Source organism: Rhinopithecus roxellana, chromosome 5 (assembly GCF_007565055.1).
Source record: "Rhinopithecus roxellana isolate Shanxi Qingling chromosome 5, ASM756505v1, whole genome shotgun sequence".
Taxonomy (NCBI): Eukaryota; Metazoa; Chordata; class Mammalia; order Primates; family Cercopithecidae; genus Rhinopithecus; species Rhinopithecus roxellana.
In genome coordinates this window covers 131,261,524-131,286,507 of record NC_044553.1, presented here as the reverse complement: position 1 = coordinate 131,286,507, position 24,984 = coordinate 131,261,524, and the positions used below count along the sequence as shown (strand labels likewise).

General features: G+C 42.2%; 2 protein-coding genes across 9 annotated transcripts in view; both read right to left on the bottom strand.

The window, feature by feature from the left end:
• LOC104656358 (nucleophosmin-like) overlaps positions 1-24,984 on the bottom strand; it is a 560,652-nt gene that overhangs the window by 354,970 nt on the left and 180,698 nt on the right. The window lies entirely within an intron of this gene.
• Positions 1-24,984, bottom strand: part of PSEN1 (presenilin 1) — an 87,951-nt gene that overhangs the window by 26,833 nt on the left and 36,134 nt on the right. For 4 of the 5 annotated variants that reach the window (XM_010355838.2, XM_010355853.2, XM_010355862.2 and 1 more), the window contains exons 4-7: positions 21,490-21,734; positions 18,499-18,640; positions 7,063-7,130; positions 989-1,209 (exon numbers count right to left, since the gene is read on the bottom strand). In XM_010355838.2, coding sequence (XP_010354140.1) covers positions 989-1,209; positions 7,063-7,130; positions 18,499-18,640; positions 21,490-21,734 — 676 coding nt within the window. Of the gene's footprint in view, positions 1-988; positions 1,210-7,062; positions 7,131-18,498; positions 18,641-21,489; positions 21,735-23,083; positions 24,716-24,984 lie in introns of those variants that run through there. The other variant, XM_010355866.2, reaches the window with a different exon arrangement.

Sequence of the window (24,984 nt, the reverse complement as noted above, 5' to 3'; positions counted from 1 at the left end):
CCTAGGCAATATAGTGAGACCTTCTCTCTACAAAAAATAAAAAAGTTAGTAAGGCAAGGTGGTGCACACCTGTAGTTCTAGCTACTTGAGAGGCTGAAGTGGGAGGACTGCAAGAGCCTGGGAGTTCAAGGTTGCAGTGAGCTATGATTGCACCACTGTACCCCAGCCTGGGTGACACAGCAAGACTTTGTCTCAAAAAAAAAGAAAAAAGCTTATGCAGTAACATATAAAGGAAAAAAAATCATTTAAAAAATGAATTGAGCATTTTGTGTGTCTACCACTCTGTGTTTTTTGGTTTTTTTTTTGAGAGAGTCTCGCTCTGTCACCCAGGCTAGAGTGCAGTGGCACCATCTCGGCTCACTGCAACCTCCTCCTCCTGGGTTCAAGCAATTCTCCTGCCTCAGCCTCTCAAGTTGCTGGGATTACAGGGGAATGCCACCACACCCAGCTAATTTTTGTATTTTCAGTAGAGACAGGGTTTCACCATATTGGCCAGCTTGTCAAAACCTCAAAATCTTTAAAAAAAACAAAAATCTTTTTGAGACAAGGTCTTGTTCTGTCACCGAGGCTGGAATGCAGTGATGCAATCATGGCTCACTGCAGCCTAGACCTCCTGGGCTCAATCGATCCTCCCACCTCAGCCTCCTAAGTAGCTGGGACTACAGGTGTGCACCACCACGCCTGGCTAATTTTTGTATTTTCTGTAGATATGAGGTTTTGCCATGTTGCCCAGGCTGGTCTTGAACTCTGGGCTTAGGTGATCTGCCTGCCTCGGCCTCCCAAAGTACTGAGATTACAGGCATGAGCTACCATGCCCAGCTGAAATCTTCAAATGAAAAAGTTACTATAGCGAATTAATAATGATTTACTGAAGAGTTATGGGATGTACATTTTACCATTTTCTCTAAATCAAGATGAAGAGATGAGGAAAGAAAACACTCCAGTGGGGCATTCCTGTGACAAACAAATTATCAGTCTTGGATTTTACCATATACTGAAATCACAGCCAAGATGAGCCACGCAGTCCATTCAGGGAGGTACTTGATAAACACCAGGGCCATGAGGGCACTAATCATAATGAGATATGCCTGCTGGAGTCGAAGTGGACCTTTCCAGTGAATGGAAATCATTCCCACCACACCAAAATTCCAGATCAGGAGTGCAACAGTAATGTAGTCCACAGCAACGTTATAGGTTTTAAACACTTCCCTGAAAAAAAATTAAACAGATTTTAAAAGATTTATGTGTATTGTACATAAATCTTACATACTTTTCATCAAAACGTTATTTAGAATAATGTGATGGCTCCCAAACATTAGATATTCATATCCCACCTTTATAATGTTACCATAACCTATATCAACTGTGCTATTATTTATTTAATACTTTCCTTTAAATTAATTTACTTTTTTTTTTTTTTTTTTTTGAGCCAGGATCTCATTTTGTTGCCCAGGCTGGAGTAAAGTGGTGCAATCATGGCTCACTGCAGTCTTGACCTCTGGAGATCAGGTGGTCCTCCCAGTTCAGCCTCCTAAGTAGCTGGGACAACAGGTGTGTGCCACCATGCCCAACTAATTTTTCTAATTTTTTTTGTAGAGATAGGGTTTCACCATGTTTGCCTAGGTTGATCTAAAACTCCTGGGTTCAAGCAATCCACCCGCCTCAGCCTCCCAAAGTGCTGGGATTACAAGCATGAGCCATGGTGCCTGGCCAATTAATTCACTTTTTTCCCTCAAGTTGAACAATTCACTTTTTTTCCCCAAGCTGAACTTTTTCTTAACAGGAAGCTCTGTATCATTCATATAAATGGGAAATCAGCTGCACAGGCCATAACTATAAAAATAAGTACAAAAAGGAAAAAAGATCATATAATACCTAAAATACCATACTATACTTTGGGAAATATTAGTTTAAAACATCTGAAATTAGAAAAAAATTAAACATGTGCTAAAAAATTTTATAGCTAGGACATAAATTTTCATACAATGAGATTTAGCAGTCATTAAAAATAGATATATGCAGGATAGGCACAGTGGCTTACGCTCTAATCCCAGCACTTTGGGAGGCTGAAGTGGGAGGAACTTGAGGTCAAGAATTCCAGACCAGCCTGGTCAACACAGTGAGACTCTACCACTACAAAAACATTTTAAAATTAGCTAAAGGTGATGGCACATGCCTGCAGTCCCAGCTACTCAGGAGCCTGGGGCAGGAAGATAGCTTGAGCCTGGGAGTTGGAGGCCGCGTGAGCTATGATGACACTACTGCACTCCAGCCTGGGCAGCAGAACAAGACTCTAACTCTAAAAAAGAAAAGAAAAAAAAAAAAATAATAATAATAATATATATAAATACGTATTTTGGAATTTCAAAGTGGGAGATAAATCATCTTTCCAGATAGTATCTGAAACCCAAAGTTTATGCTTAAAGGTGTGCTTTCTTTCTCCTTCAAAGCAGAAGAATCATCATACACACAAACACACACACGCTTTTATATATACACAATACAGGATCCCATTTATGATCCCATTTGTGCGAAACAGTGTGAGAGAAGAGTAGATGAGAAATTGATACATTAATTCCTGAAAGCATGACAGGACTTATCTTTAGGTGGTGGGAATCTGGTCATTTTTCTTCTTTATAATCTTACATAATATCTTTTTAAAAAAACAATGACTATTCAGTATTTCTATAATGAAGAAAACGTTATTTTAATTTTGGGGAGGAAAAATCCACCATCTAATAACAAAGAGATTGCAACTATAGAAGATGCCTGAGGTAACTGAGGAGAAAGCAAGCACGCCTTTAGGCATAAACTTTGAGTTTCAGGTACTGTCCAGAAAGATGATTCCTCTCCTACTTTGAAATTCCAAAATAGAGTAAACATTGAAATTTCTGGACAATGTAGATATTTATATTAAGCATTTCCGGTATCCTCGAACTAAAACAAAAACAAACAAACAAAAAAACCTATTTATTAATCTTTGCCTAGGTAACACATGAATAAGATAAAAAATTCACAACAGACACTGTGAAAAGTAGGTTTTCTCCCCATTGTGTCCCATGGTTCCCCTCTCTAGAGGAAAGCACTATTTTTTCTTGAGATGGGGTCTTGCTATGTTGCCCAGGCTGGCTATGAACTCCTAGGCTCAAGCAATCCCCGTCTCCACCTCCAAAAATGTTGAGATTACAGGTGTGAGCCACTGTGCCTGGCTGGAAAGCACTATTATTAATTTCATGTACATCCTTCCAGAAAATCTATACATATCATACATATACTTTTCTACTTGACACAAATGATAGCATATTTTAATTTTTTTAATAGAGACAAGGTCTGTCACCCTGGATAGAGTGCACAATCATAGTTCACTGCAGCCCCAAAGTCCTTGGCTCAAGTCATCCTCCTGCCTCAGCCTCCCAAGCAGCTGGGACTATAGGCATGCACCACCATGCCTGGCTAAGTTTTGTATGTTTTGTAGAGATGGAGTTTCACTATGTCGCCCAGGCTAGTCTAGAACCCCTGGGCTCAAAGGATCCTCCCACCTCGGCCTCCCAAATAGGTGGGATTACAAGTGTGAGCCACCACATCCAGCCTTAAAATTTCTCAATAATAGATCTTGCATATTATCTTTTTTTCACTCTTCTAAGCTGTCACTTTATTCACTTAAAATATCTATTTCTTCAGAAGCAGGCACAGGGACTGCTGGCCCTCAGTTTTATTCACTTAAAATATCTATTTCTTCAGAAGCAGGAACAGGGACTGCTGGCCCTCAGTTTTATTCACTTAAAATATCTATTTCTTCAAAAGCAGGAACAGGGACTGCTGGCCCTCAGTGCCCCTGCCCTCCTCTGCACAGCCTGAGTACAATGTACGTAAGAAGGGGTAACCTGAGCTGGAGAGGGCCTGGAGCCACATCAGACCCATCCACCCAATTGTTGGCCTGCAGCTGGCTGTGGATCCAAAGGAAGGTAGAGGCCAGCTCAGTCTACACATGCTACTGCTCAGTGCCTACCCGGTCATGGGAGACCAACACATGGTAAAGGTCAAGGGCTTCTTGGAAGGGAGTCAGCAGCCTGTGCAAGATGTTCTCCACACTGCTCAGCTTAAGGGGAGTTGGGGGCAGGACCTCAACTGGCACCTCTGCTTTACCAGTGTCCAGGGCTTGCACAATTCTTGTTTACTCACAGATATTTAATCTTTTTTGCTGCTATCATAAATGGGACTTGTCCTATTATTATGTTTTCTAACTAGTTGTTTATGTGAAGGTTATTGATTTGTGTTTTCATTTTATTTTACTTTTTTGAGATGGAGTTTCGCTCTCGTTGCCCAGGCTGGAGTGCAATGGTGCAATCTCGGCTCACTGCAACCTCCACGCCATTCTCCTGCCTCAGCCTCCCAAGTAGCTGGGATTACAGGCACCCACCACCACGCCCGGCTAATTTTTTGTATTTTTAGTAGAGGTGGGGTTTCACTATGTTGGCCAGGCTGGTCTCCAACTCCTGACCTCAGGTAATCCACCCACCTCAGCCTCCCAAAGTGCTGGGATTACAGGCATGAGCCACGGCACACAGCCAGGATATTTTTGTTTAATTTTGTAATCAATTGCCTTACCAAACTTACTGAGTAATTTGAACTGGTTTTCGGTTAGTTCTAAAACAAAGTAAACAATCATTTTATCTCCAAATATTGGTAATTTAACCTTCTTTTCCAAAGTACATAGTTCTTATTTCTTTCTCTTGTTTAATTGTGTTTGATAGTCCCTCCAGAGCAATGCTAGATAATTGGTGATAAAGAAAACTTTCATCTCAGCCGGGCACAGTGGCTCACGCCTGTAATCCCAGCATTTTGGGAGGCGGAGGCAGGTGGATCACCTGAGGTCAGGAGTTCAAGACCGGCCTAGCCAACATAGTGAAACCCCTGCTCTACTAAAAATACAAAAATTAGCCAGGCATGGTGGCAGGCGCCTGTAATCCCAGCTACTTGGGAGGCCTTGAGGCAGGAGAATTGCTTGAACCCGGGAGGCGGAGGTTCCTGTGAGCTGAGATCACACCATTGCACTACAGTCTGGATGACAGAGTAAGACTCTGTCTCAGAGAAAAAAAAAAGAAGAGAAGAGAAGAGAAGAGAAGAGAAGAGAAGAGAAGAGAAGAGAAGAGAAGAGAAGAGAAGAGAAGAGAAGAGAAGAGAAGAGAAGGAGAGGAGAAGAGAAGAGGAGAAAAGAAAACCTCTATCTCATTCCTGACCTTAGTAGGCAAGCTTCTAGTTTCCCTATGAGGATGACATTGGCCTTTAGAATGAGATGCATACATTTTATAATGTTAGAGATTTATTTATTTATTTATTTTTAGAGACTGGAGTGCAGTGGTGCAATCATAGCTCACTACAGCCTTGAATTCCTGGGCTCAAGCCATCCTCCCACCTTAGCATCCCGTGCAGCTAGAACTACAGGCACACACCACAATTAGCTAACTTATTTTTTGTAGAGGCAACGTCTTGTTACGTTGCACAGGTTGGTATCCAACTCTCAACCTCAAGCTATCTTCCTACCTTAGCCTCCCAGAGTATTGAGATTATAAGCATGAGCCACCAAACCCCACCCCATCTATTTGTTTTATTAAGAAATCTGATCAAGAACACGTGTGGAATCATCAAATGCCTTTTAGCACGTACAGAGATGATGATCTAGTGATATGGCAACTTATAATGAAGCAGTCTTCCATTCTGCAAACTCCACTTGGTCAAATGTATTATTATGGCAGGGTGAGGTGGCTCACGCCTGTAATCCCAGTACTTTGGGAGGCCAAGGTGGGCGGATCACGAGGTCAGCAGATCGAGACCATCCTTGCCAACATGGTGAAACCCCGTCCCTACTAAAAATACAAAAATTAGCTGCGCGTGGTGGTGCACACCTGTAGTCCCAGCTACTCGGGGGGTTGAGGCAGGAGAATCGCTTGAATCCAGGAGGTGGGGGTAGCAGTGAGCTGAGATCATGCCACTGCACTCCAGCCTGGGCGACAGAGTGAGACTCAAAAAAAAGTATTATTCTTTTTATCTATTGCTGAATTCTCTTAATATTCTGTTATTCTTTTGAGATCAATAAATATAACTGACCAATAGTTTTCTTTTACTTGGTAAATTGCAAGGCTTTAGTTATCAATGTTATGCTGGCTTCTTTAATTAATTAATTAATTAAATTAAAATTAATCTGGAAACTTTTTTTCTTTTTATATGTTCTGGAACACTTAGTATTAGAGTTACCATTCCTTAAATAAACGTTTAACAGAATTTCCTCATGAATCCACTGGGGCCCGGTACTATTGTTATTTGTGCAGGTGGGGTGGAAACTTCTTCGTAACTTTCTGTATTTCTTCTTTGCTCTGTTTAAATTTTCTCTCTCTTCAGGGGTCAGTTTTGATAATTTTTTTTCTAGAATATCATCCATTTCACATAGATTCTAATATTTGCTTCTTTTGTCTGTAGTTATTTCCTTTAACCCTCTACCAAAGAAATAACTCTCCAATTTATTTATTAGTTTTGCTGCCTCTTTGAATTTAAGAGCTAGTGCAATTGTTTACAAACTGTATTCTGCCACTTGAGCTGAGAAAAAGACCAGGCTGGCACATCTCTGAGCTTCACTATTCTCTTTGACAGACCAGATCCACTTTTTTCTATGTTATATATGAAAATTTCATATAAGATTTCGTTTGAAAGAAAAAAGAGTCACTGAAAAAAATATAGAAGTATGAAAATCAATTACTCTGGTTTTTATACATTCTTAAAACCCTTTCTTAACATTCTGATTCAGACTTCTACTAGAAGAATATATAATCTTCAAAAAGGCTTAGAATTAACTGCAGTCTTAAGTTCTTTCAGTTCTATTTATTATAAGCAAGGAGCAACAGAAGAATGTCTCAATTAGTAATACTGACTTGTCTTTCATATACCAAGTATGACCTAAATGTGGAAACAATTAAAACTTCAGAGTAATTCTTCAACAAAGTACATGGCTTTAAGAGCACAAAGGTAGTTAATTCCGAAAGATAGACCAAAAATTGCACGACTTACCCCAAGTAAATGAATGAAAAAAAGAACAGCAACAATAGAGATGATATAATAAGCCAGGCATGGATGACCTAGAAAAGAAAGCATTTCAATATAATTAACAGGTCCCACAACCCTTAAAAAGTACAAATTTTTTTTTTCTTTTTTGAGACGGGGTCTCACTTTGTCACCCAGACTGGAGTGCAGTGGCATGACCTCAGCTCACTGCAACCTCTGCCTCCTGGGTTCAAGCAATTCTCGTGCTTAAGCCTCCTGCGTAGGTGGAACCACACGTGTGTGACACCACGCTAGGCTAATTTTTGTATTTTTAGTAGAGATGGGGTTTTGCCATGTTGCCCAGGCTGGTCTCAAACTCCTGACCTCAAGTGATCTGCCTGCTTCAGGCTCCCAAAGTGCTGAGATTACAGATGTGCACCACCACGCCCGGCCCACATCTCTCTTTAAAACAACTTTATAAAATAGTACAACTTGGGAAAGGCCAACAGAATGGCTTTACCTAGATACTGGCTACTTCGTGGACAGTTGAATATTCTTTTTTTTTTTTTTTTGAGACGGAGTTTCGCTCTTGTTGCCCAGGATGGAGTGCAATGGCGCAATCTCGGCTCACCACAACCTCTGCCTCCCGGATCAAGCAATTCTCCCACCTCAGCCTCCCAAGTAGCTGGGATTACAGACATGCACCACCACGCCTGGCTAATTTTGTATTTTTAGTAGAGACAGGGTTTCTCCATGTTGGTCAGGCTGGTCTTGAACTCCCGACCTGAGGTGATCTGCCTGCCTTGGCCTCCCAAATTGCTGGGATTACAGGCATGAGCCACCGCGCCTGGCCAACATTTGAATATTCTAAATTAAGTTGACTATCCAATACAACAAAGTTGTTTCTGGTGTTCTTCCACAAAACTTTTCCAACTTGTTACAAAAATGTTCAAACACACAGCAAAATTTAACAAATTTTACAGTGAATACCCATATATCACCCAGGGTCTACCATTCAAATTTTGCAGTACTTGGTTTATAAAATTTCTTTCTAGCTCCTCATCCATTAGTCTTTGTTATTATTAATACATATCAAAGTAAACTGAGAAGTCAGGCGTGGTGACACACACCTGTAATTCCAGCACTTTGGGATGCCGAGGTGGGCAGATCATGAGGTCAGGAGTTCAAGACCAGCCTGGCCAATATGGTGAAACCCCGTCTCTACTAAAAATACAAAAATTAGCCGGGCGTGGTGACACATGCCTGCAGTTCCAGCTATTCGGGAGGCTGAGGCAGGAGAATCACTTCAACCCGGGAGGCAGAGGTTGTGGAGAGCTGAGAACGCGCCACTGCACTCCAGCCTGAGAAATAGAGCGAGACTCCATCTCAAAAAAACAAAAAAAGTAAGCTGAGAACACCTGTATATTTCCCTCCAAATACTTCAACTTTAGCCTAAATTTTATCTTACTCTTTAAAACTTGTCTGTCTTCGCCAAGACAGACATTAACCGTGGGAGATGTACGCTGGGATTCCATATTAAGCTTTAAATTAAGGACCAGAATAAATATTAAATAATTGAAATTCTCATCTTTCTTGAGAGATGCTTTTCACCTTGGTTTTTTGGCAAGGGAAGAAGGAGATATGCTCTTATTTCTTTTTTTAATTTTATTTATTTATTTCTGGGAGATGAAGCCTCACTCTGTTGCCCAGGCTGGAGTGCAGTGGCATGGTCTCGGCTCACCACAACCTCCATCTCCCAGATTCAAGCAATTCTCCTGCCTTAGCCTCCCGAGTAGCTGGGATTACAGACACCCACCACCATGCCCAGCTAATTTTTGTATTTTTATTAGAGACGAGGTTTCACAATGTCGGCCAGGCTGGTCTTGAACTCCTGATCTCAAGTGATCCACCCTCCTTAGCCTCCCACAGTGCTGGGATTACAGGCGTGTGCCACCGCGCCCGGCCTAATTTTAATTTTTTTTAACTGCACCTTATACAAGCCCCCAAATTTTTATTTATTATTTTTTGAGATAGGGTCTCACTGTGTTCGCCCAGGCTGGGGTACAGTGGCATGATCATAGCTCACTGCAATCTCAAACCACTGGGCTCAAGCCATACTCTCACCTCAGACTCCCTAGTACCTAGGACTATAGGCGTGGGTACACCACCATGCCTGGCTTTTTAAATTTTTTTTTTTTTTTGTAGAGGTGGGGGTCTCACTCTGTTGCCCAAACTGGTTTTGAACTCCTGGCTTCAAGTGATCCTCCGGTCTCAGACAGACTGGTGAGAGTCACCATGCCCAGTCTTATTTATTTTAAAAATAGCATTTTTCTGAATCAAAAGTAACATATGCTTATAACATTTAAGAAACACAGAAACACTAAAAGAAGAAAACTATTCTAATGGGCAGTGACAACCAAAATTAATACCAACATTTCCCTTTCAGGCCAGGCACAGTGGCTCACGCTTGTTATCCCAGCAGTGTGAGAGGCTGAAGCAGGTGGATTGCCTGAGGTCAGGAGTTTGAGACCAGCCTGACCAACACGCCAAAACCCCGTCTCTACTAAAAATACGAAAATTAGACAGGCGTGGTGGCGGGCACCTGTAGCCCCAGCTACCAGGGAGGTTGTGGTGGGAGGATTGCTTGAACCCAGGAGGTGGAGGGTGCAGTGAGCCGAGATAGCGTCACTACATTCCAGCCTGGGTGACAAAGTGAGACTGTCTCAGAAAAACAGTATGAAACAAAACAAAATAAAACCATTTCCCTTTCAGACATGTTTTCTATCTGCACGTATAGGTGTGTGTAAAGACCTTTTAATAGTGAGAATCAACTAGTGTACTGTTTACATTCTGCTTTCACAAATGTAATCTTTTATTACAAACATATTCTCATGCCACCAAATATTATTTGAAAACATGTTTTTTTTTTAAGAGACCGGGGTCTCACTATGTTTCCCAGGCTAGACTGGAAAACCTGGGCTCAAGCAATCATCTTGTCTCAGGGTCCCAAGTAACTGGGTCTACAGGTGCGTGCCACTGCACCTGGCTTGAAACTTTTATTTATTTATATATTTTTTTATTTAGAGATGGAGTTTTGCTCTTGTTGCCCAGGCTGGAGTGCAACAGCGCAATCTCACCGCCACCTCTGCCTCCCAGATTCAAGCGATTCTCCTGCCTCAGCCTCCCAAGTAGCTGGGATTACAGGCACTCGCCACCATGCCCGCTTAATTTTTTTGTATTTTTAGTAGAGATGGGATTGCTCCATGTTGGTCAGGCCGGTCTCGAACTTCCAATCTCAGGTGATCCGCCCACCTCAGCCTCCCAAAGTGCTGGGATTACAGGCATGAGCCACTGCACCCAGCTGAAACTATGATTTTTAAATGACAAAATAATAGTCTACTCACATGGATAAACCCACAATTGAACCTTTGCCTTACGCATGGAATCTGTATTGTTTTCCCTTTCTTTCCCCAATTTTAATTTACGCTAAAATGAACATCCTACTTCACAAATATTTTTCTGCATTTCCAATTCCTTCTTTAGAATATATCATAAAAGATCACTAAATCAGTGTTCAAACTTTTTCTAATTACTGATTTAATTTGGCTTAGTTACTTGACAAAAAAAGACTAATCTTGACAAAGTCAATATGCCAAATATGTTAATTTGTTATTTTCATATGCATTTCTTTTATTACTATGTTATACACACACATTTAAACAAGGCTTTCTCATCTTGCAAAAATCCCTAGTTCTGCTTTCCTGTGCTAAAGGATATGAAAGAAAACAGCCCTGCTTTAGTACACAACAGTATCTTCTCTAAACCCTAAACCATCAAGGCCAGAAATCATCTGACTTTAATAAGTTATAGTTCCTTTTATAACAAATTATGTATAATAATTAACTGCCTTTTCTGTTTCTAACATTTTAAGGTTTTGTCTTTTAGCTTCTAGGGCTTGCCATAGATATTGCATAACCAACCACTGATAGGAGAAATCCTCAGGGTTTATTTCCAAACAGGCTCTGGCAAGTTACTGATCTCTGACTCAAAAGCTCCTTTTACTAATATTGGGAGTCAAAGTAAACAACTTGTTTCTATATAATTGTTTGTGCGTGCTAAGACTTGAACATTAAAAAAATCACAACACAAATGAACAAGTCAATGTGGAAATCTGGCTGAATATAATAAACTTCTTAAACTGTCTAAAATGAAGGATAGGGCTGGGCGTGGTGGCTCAGGCCTGTAGTCCCAGCAGTTTGGGAGGCTGAGGCCAGTGGATCACCGGAGGTCAGAAGTTCGAGACCAGCCTGGGCAACATGGCAAAACCTCGTCTCTACTAAAAAGGCAAAAATTAGCCAGGCATGGTGGTGGGTACCGGTAATCTCAACGACCTGGGAGCTGAGGCAGGAGAATCGCCTGAACCCAGAAGGCGGAGGTTGCAGTGAGCCAAGATCACACCACTACACTCCAGCCTGGGCAAGAGACCGAGACTCCATCTCAAAAAACAAAATAAAACAAAATGAACGATGGATAAAAGATGCACAAATGTGACAAAAAACATATTAAGAAAGATTCCAGATAAGATGGAGTAAAGCACATTCCACTCTCTCTGTCCCACTGAACACAGTTACAAAACCTGGGCAGAAAGCAGCAGCAGCTGGTTGCAAAAGATGAAAAGTAACGAGAGGTAGGTGGGCTGGGGAATTAGAAGCACTAGCAGTGAGCCTACCGTTTTTTTTTCCTCCGTCTGTACTCAATACAACCTGAGTGGGCATTAGCAAGACAATGGGAGCTCCAGAAGACCTCTAGTGGCTTGAGGATCAGGAAAGAGCTCTCCTAACACCCAGAGAGTGTAAAAATCGTTTTTCTTCCTTTTTTTTTAGAGACAGAGTCTCACTCTGTCACTCAGGCTGGAGTGCAGTGGCACAATCTCAGCTCACTGCAACCTCTGCCTCCCGGGTTCAAGCAATACTCCTGCCTCAGCCTCCTGAGTAGCTTGAACTACAGACGCCCGCTACCGTGCCCGGCTAATTTTTTGCATTTTAGTGAGACAGGTTTTCACCGTGTTGCCCAGGCTGGTCATGAACTCCTGAGCTCAGGCAATCCGCCCACCTCAGCTTCCCAAAGTGCTAGGATTACAGGCGTGAGCCACTGCACCCGGCCTTCTTTTCCCCTTTTCTCCATTCTCGTATGCCTAGTCCTCACACAGTCCTCTGGTGATGGTAATGTGGGTGGCAGAAGCCTAAAATTCAGAGGGAGAGAATCCTTTTTCTCTGACTGGAGGAATGTCAGTTCCAAGAGAGTGGGGCAAATAGCCCTTGCTTTATTTCTCTCTCTCCTCCCACATTTTGGCCCTGACTTTAGGAAGATACAGTCCACTTTGAGCTGCAGGAATGGAAAAGAGAAGCCCAAGAAACCACAGGGAGATCACAGAAAGAGAGAAACTCATTAAAGCAATCTCTTAAAGCTGTTTATAAACTTGTGGGTCCATTCCCAAGGTAAGCGGGTATGGATATGATCCTCAACAGCACACACCGACCCTGACGACCGAATTACAAATAGACCACCACTATACCCCACTATACCAGTCCCAGACTGGTGACTGGGTGGCATATACATGGGGCAGATCTGAGCAACACTGCAAAGGCTTTGAAAAATGAACTGATAATGTAACCACAGTTCACACAAGGCTAGCTGGACCTAACCCAATCAGATCAACTGGCCAATAAAACAAAAATATCAACATCCTTGGAGCATAAAAATGCTCCAAGAAGTAAGGGCAAACACTCTTAAAATGAAAGGAAAGTTTTAAGTTTCAGAATAAAAAAATGTAAAGAAGGGCTAAATAGGAATTTTAGAACTAAAAATAAAATAACCAAAAACATTTCACTGAATAGGTTTAGTAACAAAATGCAAATGTCAGGAAACTTGAAGACAGATCAAAAGAAATTATCTAACCAGAATAGTGAAAAAAATTGGAAAATAAACAGAGCCTCAGAGACCTGTGGAATAAAAAGTCATTTGTGTCGTCACTCCCAGAAGAGGGTAAAGAGCCAGGCGTGGTGGCTCACATCTGTAATCCCAGCACTTCGGGAGGCTGAGGGAGACGGATCACTTAAGGCCAGGGGTTTAAGACCAGCCTGGCCAACATGGTGAAACCCCACCTCTAATAAAAATACAAAAATTAGCTGGCCATGGTGGCACATCTCTGTAATCCCAGCTACTTGGGAGGCTGAGGCTGCAGTGAGCTGAGATCACATTACTGCACTCCAGCCTGGGTGACAAAGCAAGACTCAGTCTCAAAAAAAAAAAAAAAAGGGGGGGCCGGGTGTGGTGGCTCACACCTGTAATCCAGCACTTTGGGAGGCCCAAGCAGGCAGAATACTTAAGGCCAGGAGTTCAAGACCAGCCTGGTCAATGTGGTAAAACCCTGTCTCTACTATAAATTAACAATAATTAGCCAAGCATGGTAACAGGCACCCATAATCCCAGCATTCTGGGAGGCTGAGGCAGGAGAATTGCTTGAACCAGGGAGGCAGAGGTTGCAGTGAGCCAAGATCGCACCACTGCACTCCAACCTGGCTGACAAAGCAAGACTCAGTCTTAAAATCAAAAAAAAAAAAAGAAGAAAAAAAAAGGCCGGGTGTGGTGGCTCACACCTGTAACCCAGCACTTTGGGAGGCCCAAGCAGGCAGAATACTTAAGGCCAGGAGTTCAAGACCAGCCTGGTCAATGTGGTAAAACCCTGTCTCTACTAAAAATTAACAAAATTAGCCAGGCATGGTAACAGGCACCCATAATCCCAGCACTTTGGGAGGCTGAGGCAGGACAATCACTTGAACCAGGAAAGCAGAGGTTGCAATGAGCCAAGATCGCAACACTGCACTCCAGCCTGGGTGACAGAGTGAGACTCCATCTCAAAAAAAAAAAAAAAAGAAGAGAGTAAAGAATGTGGTACAGAAAAATTTTAAAGAAATAATGGTTGAAAATTTTCCAAATTTGGTAAAGACATAAACCTAGAGATTCAAAAAGCTCAGTGAACTCTGAACAGAATGAATAAAGAAATCCTCCCACAGTCCCATAACTGCTGAAAAGAAAAAGAAAATTTTGAAAGTGGCCAGAACAAAACAATGTATTACTTATAGAAGAACAGTGATTTGAATGACTGATTTTTATCAGAAACCATGGAAGCTAAGAGAAAGTAGAATAGCATTTTTTAAATGCTGAAAAAGGGAAACATCAAGACAATTTTCTGCCCAGTAACAATATCCTTCAGTAATAAAGGTAAAATTAAAACATCCTAAGGTGAAGAAAAATTAAAACAAATTGAGGCCAGCTGACTTGCTCTAAAAGAATTACTAAAGGAAGATGTTCAGACAGAGGGCAAAGAATACTAGAAGAAAACAGCTGTCCTGGCATAGCGGCTCACGCCTGTAATCCTAACACTCTTGCTTAGGTGACAAAGCAAGACTTCATCACACACACAAACACACACACACACACACACAACCCCAGCAAAGCAGTCCTACTGATGATAATGAAATGGTATAAAGGACAAGTCGTTCGATTTACATGCTACCAGGTATCTGAGTAGAAGAGATATGCAAAGGAGAAAACAAACCGACCACAGGCCCTTCTGGGCTAAAAATACTACTACATTAAAAGTTATGTTTAAGGATGAAAATTTAAACCATGAGATTAAAATATAACTTCCCAAGAAGTAATGGGAGAGACGAAAAAGTCCATCATCTGAGAATCATGGCTGGTTAGCTTTAGGAAACTGCAAAGAGGACCAAAGTAGGAAGAAAAGCAAAAGCTAGAATCAATGTCAAGCAGGAGGCAATAATTAAGTCAAATGGCAGTAAGGTCCAGAAAAATCAGGTTCAAAAAGATCAGCAGATACGACCAAAGGAAAAACTGGTAACCACATGATACGCAGTTTCCACGGAGGCATGAAAAGAGAACCCACACTTCAGGGAGCTGAGGACTGAATGTGAGAGGAATCTTATGTAATAGCTATGTGTGTCAATCCAGGCCAAACTCTGTACTCAAATATCCATTCTGACCCATTAGGTTCTGACCCACACTAGCTGTGTGACCCCTGCCTCAGTGCCTCATCCATAAAACTGGGATAATAGTAGGGGTTACCTCAAAGAGTTTGTATTTAAATTAAACAAGGCGGATGTAAAGTGATACCTGTCCTGTACATGTCACTGCCCAAGACTGGGAAAACCCATACATGCTTAAAAGCAGAGAAAAGAAGAGGTAGTTGAGAGATGGTGCTTTCTCTTTTATGTGTGAAAATATGAAAATACAGAAAAATTATATAATTTCCTAAGATTACTAGGAGAAAGAACTCCAGAGTTCTTTCCAGTCCAGAGCTCCACCTATCCAATTACAAAGGTATTTTGTAAGGGAAAGGCAGGAAATCTGTATGTAAATCCTAAATTATAAGAAAGAAAAAGTAGAATTCTACCCTCCAATAAAATCTGAGAAATAAACAGAAGAACAAAAGTATAATGGGATCCTGGTAAAAGTCACAAGATCAGTCTACTAAAGCAAGGAAACCAAAGGCAAGTAAACACATGCAGACAAAATATATACGGTGAAAAGGGATAAAGAAAAGGAATTAAGAAACTAGCCTGTAATCCCAGCACTTTGGGAGGCCGAGATGGGCGGATCACGAGGTCAGGAGATCGAGACCATCCTGGCTAACACGGTGAAACCCCGTCTCTACTAAAAATACAAAAAAACTAGCCGGGCGAGGTGGCGGCGCCTGTAGTCCCAGCTACTAGGGAGGCTGAGGCAGGAGAATGGCCTAAACCCAGGAGGCGGAGCTTGCAGTGAGCTGCGATCCAGCCACTGCACTCCAGTCCGGGCGAGAGAGCGAGACTCCGCCTCAAAAAAAAAAAAAACAAAAAAACAAAAAAGAAACTAGCATTTTTAAAGTGGGGGAGGCAAATGCTTCCCATTTGGCCTTCTGAGTGTTGGTAACAACCTGTCATCATCACATATACCTGTCATCTTTAATGGTCTCCATACATTACTAACAGATTATACAGACGGCCATCACTTAACACATCCACTCACTCAAATGTTCAACAAGCAAAGTTAAACTCTGTATAATTTTAAAGTTTACAAGCATTGAAAAGGTATTGATATTACTAGTAACCAACTAAATGCAAATTAAGACATTTTCTTTACCTATAAAAACCAACACAGAGTTTTAAAAAAGAAATTCAGCACTGGTGGGGTACGAGAGATACTCTCATTCACTACCGGTGTTAAGTACAAACTGATATAAGCTTTTTGAAAATGGGATTTTGTATCCCAAGAGAGTTACAAATACGCAGATAATGTGCCCCAGAAATTCTACTTCTAGGATTTTACCCGAAGGAAATAATTTGAAAAACTGAAAAAGCTCTAGGCATAAAGACAGACATTACTGTTTTTTAAAATAGTGAAACACTAGAAACAAATGTGCAACATCAGGGACATTTGAGAAGTAAATTACAAGGTACTTGAGTCAAATATCTCATAGCCATAGAAATATTTTCTAAGAATTTGTAATAGAAAAAATGCTCACACCAAAGTAAAAGGACACATATTGATTATACATTTTAACCATGTTAGAAAAGTATACAGAAATAAATACTAGAAAGAAACAGAGCAGATTCCAACATTTGGAAAGTTAATCTTTTTTTTTTTTTTTTTGTGGTAGAGATAGGTCTCACTATGTTGCTCAGGCTGGTCTCAAACCTCTGACCTCGGCCGGGCACGGTGGCTCACGCCTATAATCCCAGGACTTGCGAGGCCAAGGCGGGTGGATCACCTGAGATCAGCAGTTCTAGACCAGCCTGGCCAACATGATAAAAACCAGTCTCTACTGAAAATACAAAAACTGGTCGGGCGTGGTGGCAGGTGCCTGTAATCCCAGCTACTCGGGGGGCTGAGGCAGCAGAAAGGCTTGAACGTGGGAGGCAGAACTTGCAGTGAGCCAAGATTGCACCATCACACTCCAGCCTGTGGGACAAGAGCGAGACTTTGTCTCGGGAGGAAAACAACAACAACAACAAAAAACTCCTGACCTCAAGCAATCCTCCTGCCTTGACCTCCCAAAGTGCTGGGATTACAGGCATGAGCCCCATGTCTGGCTGAACATTTGTAATTTCTATTATTTGAAAATGACCTTAAAAGGTGCATGACTTGTGATAATGTGTAACTTTTTCTAAGGTATGAGTCTGAAACGTGCTAGTTGGCTGAAACTCAGCAGTAGGCCACTTGGCAAAAGAGCGAGCTGGGGGAGGAGAGGCTGAGAAGGGTGTGTCTGTGTCTTTCCTGTACAACCTCCCAGCGCCCCACTTTCCGAGGAATGAAGTAGTACAGCAGAGATGGTGAGGGGGTGCATGATGGCTACCAGTTTAGGCAAGGTGTGATCAGTCACCAGTGAGTTTAATACCAGCATCTGAACATGGCTTTATTGTTCTGTACTCTAACATGAAAATCTGATTTCAGTTATACTGTATTTTATAGGGACCATTATAACCTATAGTGTTATTTGTGAATGAGGAGATTCACAAAGGTCTTAGGTAGGTATATTTCTTCAGTATACTGTCAATCAAAATATTAAAACCACTTAGGGCCGGGCACAGTGGCTCACACCTGTAATCCCAGCACTTTGGGAGACGAAGGCGGGAAGTTCACTTGAGGCCAGGAGTTTGAGACCAGCCTGGCCAACATGGTGAAACCCCGTCTCTACTAAAAATACAAAAATTAGCTGAGTGTGGTGGCGGGCGACTGTAATTCCAGCTAATTGGGAGGCAGAGACAGGAGAATCGCTTGAAACTGGTGGTTTGAGGCTGCAGTGAGCCGAAATCGCGCCACTGCACTTCCCTCCAGCCTGGGTGACAGGGCAAAGCCCTGCTTCAACAAACAAACAAACAAACAAAAACCCACTTAGATTGTGCTATTATATGAAAATGTTTATTTTTCAGTTATACCTTTTTTGTTTTCTGGTTTTATTGTTTGAGACAATGGCCTAAAAAGGCATTGAAATCCAAAATAATATGAACTATCACAAACTCTTGATAATTAATCATAATATATATTTTACACTACTTTTTTCATGACATATAGATTCCATGCATATAAAATACTTCCAATATTTGTTTTTCGTTTTCTTTAATAGAGACAGGATCTTGCTATGTTGCCCAAGCTGATTGTGAACTCCTGGGCCCAAGCGATCCTCCTGCCTCGGCCTCTGAGCCTGGCATTACACATGCACCTGGCTTCCTTTTTGTATTTTTTGAATGTTCCACAGTGAACAGGAACAAAACTAAAAACTAACTTAGCTCTACAAGACAAAACATTTTTTCTTTCCTAGATCAGTTAAGTTACTGTGACAGGAATACCCAACCATAAGAAGAACAGGGTGGAAAGCAAAGATCTGTGTCTCATGCTCACCTTATAGCACCTGTATTTATACAGAACCACCAGGAGGATAGTCATGACAACAATGACACTGATCATGATGGCCGCATTCAGAATTGAGTGCAGGGCTCTCTGGCCCACAGTCTCGGTATCTTCTGTGAATGGGGTATAGATTCTACAATAAAACAAACACAAAAGCCCTAGGTAAGTGTTAATGGAGATCCCCAACCACATTACCACCTCTAACACAGAATTTTCTTTTTCTCAATTCAATTCATATCTTATAAGTCACTTTTCCCCAACTCACCAATCTAGCTAAGAATTTTTAACCTGAGAAAAACAACTACACTCTAAAATAATTGCTTCAAAGAAAATATCTAACATATGGAAAGGACTTACATATGAACCAGACACGGGCTCCATCTAGTGGGTGCTTTATATTGAAATAATTATAATACCTCATCAAATGTTTTTTGGCTACAGCTTATTAGGAACTTGTTATAGAACCAGATTCTGCCACAGAAACCACGTGGGCTGACAAGTGGTTGTCAGAAGAAAGGTAATATGGCTTATAATTAACGCCTCTCATCTATAGAGTAATTGCAACTGGAGTTGTCTTAAGATAATGTCACATATCCATCTTTCCCCTTGTTTCTCATTCATAGAAAAACATTTTTATTCCAGGTGCCAATATTCCCAGCCAAAAAGACTTTACTTCTGACTCCCTTATACTTATGAATGGCTATGAGAACAAGTAATGGCAATGACTTTTAGGGAGATGTGTTGTGTATGGAACTTCTAAGAAAGGAGTGAATTCTGCTGACATGTCCTACGTTCTTTTCTCCCCTACTCCTTCCTACCGTCAGAACGAAGGCTAGGGCTCCAGCGTGGACCTTGAAGTAACCTAGAGGTTAGAAGTTAAAGAAGAAAGAAGGAGATTGAGTCCTTGATGAACGTGAAGCCACTGTACTAATCTGGACTGCCTACCTCTGCACTACTCTACGAGGAGAAAGTATGTGCATTATTTAAACCAGTTGTTTTGATTTTCTATTAACAAAGTCAGAAACATTTCTGTAAAAAGTCAGATAGTGAATATTTTTAGCTCTGTGGACCATATGGTCTCCAGGGCAACCACCCAGCTGTGCTACTGTAGTGTGAAAGCAGCCACAGACAATGTATAAACCAAGGAGCATGGTCACGTTCCAATAAAAGTTTATTCACAAGTTTGTGAATAACTTTGTTACTATACCTTTGTGGAAAGCTAGCAGGCAGATCTGGCCTGTGGCTGTAGCTTGCCAATGTTTGTTCTATAATATGTTGCCAAACCTAACCCTAACCTATAGGGATAATATTCTTCAATCCCTCTAGTTCTAACCACTGCCCTTCATCTGCTGTCTTAGATGCTCTCCCAAAAGGCTAAAAGTTTGGCTTTCAGAACACCATGTAGTTTTTCAGACACTTCACAACTTCAAATTCTAAAACTCAATTACAACTCTTCTAAGGCCCCATGAGAGTCCCAGAGATGGAACTAGATGACATTTGAATCAAGCATTTTTCTTGGAGGCCAAGGGCTGACAGCAGCAGCACCAGGGAATTCACATGATAGCTCCCCAAGAGTCTAGAGAGTGCTGGCTTGAATTAGTTATTCATCCTTCCAATTAACGATTTGTTTGGCCATTTATTATACACCTCACCCTGGAGACACAGTACCCTCACAGGCCTTGCAATAAAGAAGGAAATCAGGCATTAAATAAATAATGTAAATAAATATATATTTGCAAATTGTGACAAGTGAGAGAGAACAAGTTGCTATGAGAAAAGATACCAAGAAGGACCTAATCGTGTTAGGAGAAACAGGAATGTTATCTTTGAGGATTTAACATTTAAGTCGGCCGGGCGCAGTGGCTCAAGCCTGTAATCCCAGCACTTTGGGAGGCCGAGACGGGCGGATCACAAGGTCAGGAGATCAAGACCATCCTGGCTAACACGGTGAAACCCTGTCTCTACTAAAAACTACAAAAAACTAGCCGGGCGAGGTGGCAGGCGTCTGTAGTCCCAGCTACTCGGGAGGCTGAGGCAGGAGAATGGCGTGAGCCCAGGAAGCGGAGCTTGCAGTGAGCTGAGATCCGGCCACTGCACTCCAGCCTGGGCAACAGAGCGAGACTCCGTCACCAAAAAAAAAAAAAAAAACATTTAAGTCAATGTTAGATGTGAGTTCTAAATTTCAAAGAATATGTAGGTTCAATTATTTGCCTTCTACTTTTAAACTTAACTTCCTTGTAAAGCAACCTTTTTTGATTACCTACTCCACCCTCATTCTGATCACCTGCTCCATCCTCATTCCAATTACCTGCTACCTGCCCTGCCCTGACTCCTGCCAAAGCACTCACCCCATCATTCTCTTTAAATTAGCCAACTGGAATTAGTTTAGCCTATGCGGTCTAACCCTAGCCAATAGGGGAACGACATAGCAGCAGGGACCACGTGTGTCAGGGTAAGAACCCCTTCCCCTCCCTTGTCTAAATGTGCGCTTGCCATTGTTCCATCTGTAAGGGCGCACCCTTCTATACAGAAGTAACTTGCCTTGCTGAGAATTAAAAGGAAAATTTTATATTCGAGTGCTATTTCTTTTGCGGCACTGAAACTTTATATATAACACCAAGAGGAGAGGGATGACAGGAATTTAACCCACCAAAGTCAGAAAAGGAAAGAATACTCTAGGCAGAAAAGTAATGGGCACCCAATGAGCCTGAGGTGGAAAAGAATTTGTGTGTTCAATTCAGCATAACTTCAGTCCTATCCAGTAATACCATACAGGAAACATACTTCTGCAGTGTTCCTTTTCTCCACTTAAAACATCAAATAATAACCCCTTGCTCTCTCAACTGCTCCTGACCATCACAGAGGATGGACTCTCTAGCTAAGTCATGCCCCTCCAATGCAGAGGCCTTCAAGGTGATGATGATATGCTGTAAAGAAAAGCCACAATGGCTTTGAGAATAATAAAACAAAACTCATACATACAGCTGCCCATCCTTCCGGGTATAAAAGCTGACTGACTTGATGGTAGCCACGACCACCACCATGCAGAGAGTCACAGGGACAAAGAGCATGATCACATGTTTGGCGCCATATTTCAATGTCAGCTCCTCATCTTCTTCTTCATCTTGCTCCACCACCTGCCGAGAGTTACCCTGGGGTCGTCCATTAGATAATGGCTCAGGGTGGCCAAGCCTGTCGTTGTGCTCCTGCCGTTCTCTATTGTCATTCTATAAGCACAAGAAAAACGTTTTCAGTAAATCAGATTCTCAGCAGAATCAAGGTAACGGTTAGACCTGGGATTAACAACAGACCTGTCACTACATGAGTTCTAAAAACCTGAAGCAAGAAAAAACTATTTACAGGAAGTATGCAGTTTAAAAGTCTAGATTATCTATCACTGCTCACTGAAGGCACTCAGGTCCTCTCTTTTACCTGGGTCTTGGCTTGCTCCATTCTCTCTGTTCATCCCAACAAAATACAATTGTACTTATCCTTTGAGATGTAGCTTAAAGACTGACACTTGCATTAAACCTTGTTTATTGGCTGCAGCTCCAAGCACCTTTTTCAAATTCAGCTTTCTGTGATTTCAGACCACTTACGCAAGGAACTATCTTACCTTAATTAACATGACTTTAAAATCCTTGTGTCAGAGGCGTTTGGACCAGAGCAATTCTATCTTGAATAGGGGCTGGGTAAAATAAGGTCGAGACCTACTGGACTGCATTCACAGGAGGTTAGGTACTCTTAGTTACGGGATGAGATTGGAAGTCAGCACAAGATACAGCCCATAAAGACCCTGCTGATAAAACAGGTTGCAATAAAGAAGCTGGCCAAAACCCACCAAAACCAAGATGGTGAGGAGAGTGACCTCTGGTTATCCTCACTGCTCACTATACGCTAATTATAATACATTAGCATGCTAAAAGACACTCCCTGCCAGCATCATGACAGTTTACAGATGCCATGGCAAAGTCCAGAAGTTACCCTGTATGGTCTAAAAAGGGGAGGGATCCTTAGTTCCGGGAATTGTCCACCTCTTTCCCAGAAAACTCATGAGTAATCCATCCCTTGTTTAGCATATAATCAAGAAGTAACAGGCTGGGCGCCTGAAATCCCAGCACTTTGGGAGGCCAAGGTGGGCAGATCACTTGAGGTCAGGAGTTTGACACCAGCCTGGCCAACATGGTGAAACCCCGTCTCTACTAAAAATATAAAAATTAGTCGGGCATGGTGGCACATGCCCGTAATCTCGGCTACTCATGAGGCTAAGGTAGGAGAATCACCTGAACCTGGGAGGTGGAGGCTGCAGTTAGCAGAGATTGTGCCACTACATTCCAGCCTGGGTGACAAAGCAATGCTCAAAAAAAAAAAAAAAAAAAAAAAGTGGTAAGGTCGAAGAAATGACATAATCAGATGTTTCATTTTTAGCAAACTTGGTTGAGTGGCAATGAACGAGATTTCTAACATAAGGAACTAGCATTGGTAGAGATATGGAACACAATAAGATAAGCAGACTGGAAGACAAAAGTACTTTAGTTAGAGATATAACCAGGCAGTCAAGTCCAATGGCAGTTACCAACAGGACTTTCAAGCTCAGAAGGGTCAGAGGAAGTCAATGGTCTCTGAGGCTATAGCCTCAGAAATGGATGAAATCTCAGGCCTCAGAAATGGATGAAATAGCTGTGAAGGGAAAAATACAGTAAAAAGATGACCAAGGAGAGAAGTGTAAATAACCCCTAAGCTTAACCAGCAGGTGATGGGAGAAAACCAGAAAATGAGATTAAGAGAATAGAGGAGAGGGAAGAAAACTCAGGAATCAATATAACACAGAAGCCAAAAGTGGAGCACAAATCAAAGAGGTGTCATCAACAGTCTGGCAGGATGAGAGCTAAAAAGACCCTGAACTTGCAATGGGAAGTTCATTAAGGGTTTTACAAAAGTAAAACAGTGAAGAGGAAGTTGGGTTGAGATGAGACAGGATAACTCCCTTGACCCCTCATGGCTCAGAGTGTGGCTCGTTTACTCGGCCACCACACACTCAAACCCCTTGCAAGAGGAAGTGTGCAAGCGAGTGAGTCAGTGTGGGAACCAGAGCAAACGAATGCAGGAACCAGCCAGTTGCTCCTCTTTGGCAGGAGCAGGCTCTGTGCAGGCCCGCAGCAGCATCCAAGTGTGTTACAATCAATGCTCCTTCAACTCTGCCATTCGGGGATGGCCAAGTGCCAGCCAGCTCAATGGAGGGTCAGGGTGGCAGCCCCTGCTCTCTCCTCTTGGCACCCAGGTTCTCTTCCAGTGTCCAGGAATAATCAGGTCACACGAACAGATCGAAGGGTAGTGTGTGCAGAAGATTTTATTGTGCAATGTAAGTGGTTCTCAGTAGGATGGAGAGTTGAAAAGGGGATGGTATGGGAAGAAGGTGATCTTTCCCTGAAGCCAGGCCATCTCCGGCTGGGCCTGTTCTCCAAAGCTGCACCACCTGAAGTTAGCCACGCCCATCCATAGTCTCTAACGCTCAGCTGCTTTTCTGCTCACTGCTCAGCTACTTATATCACCAACGCTCAGTTGCTTGTATTTCTGACAATCAGCCGCTTGTATTTCCAACACTCAGCCATTTATATCCCTGATGTCAGCTGCTTGTATTGTTCTGCCAGCTGCTGAAATCTTTTTTTTTTTTTTTTTTGAGACAGAGTCTCGCTCTGTTGCCCAGGCTGGAGTGCACTGGCACAATCTGGGCTCACTATAACCTCCACCGCCTGAGTTCAAGCAATTCTCCTGCCTCATCCTCCCAAGTAGCTGGGATTATGGTGCCCAGCACCATGCCCAACTAATTTTTGTATTTTTAGTAGAGATAGGGTTTTGCCATGTTGGCCAGGCTGGTTTTGAACTCCTGACCTCAGCTGATCCACCTGCCTCAGTCTCCCAAAGTGCTGGGATTATAGGAGTGAGCCACTGTGCCCAGCCCAGCTGAAATATTTTTACGGGCACAGGATAGGGGCATGGCAGGCCAAAGAGGCAACATTTGGGTGGGGAAAAATGGGGTCAGCTGTTTTCACTTAGGGCTGCAGTTCCAGGTTTAAGGGCGGAATTTAGCCAGGAGCCCAGCCCTTCTGTATCAATGTCATAAATCACAATGGGCTGGAAAATGATTGAGAATTGAGAAGGTAAAGGCAATCATTCTTCGAAGCAAAAAAAAAAAAAAAAAAAAAGGTGGAAGAGACTTGCAATAGAGACGGATTTAATTTGAAAAAGTTATTTTATCCAACCCCAATGGAAAGGAAGACAAAACCAGAAAAGGTTATTTTAGAGCTCGTAGAAACTTGAGCATACCTATCATGTCAAAGCGTAGACTGAAGACTAGAGGAAGAGACAAAGTGGGGATTAAAACTAATGGAGCCGGGCACGGTGGCTCACGCCTGTAATCCCAGCTCTCAGGGAGGCAGAGGCGGGAGGATAGCTTGAGCCCAGGAGTTCGAGACC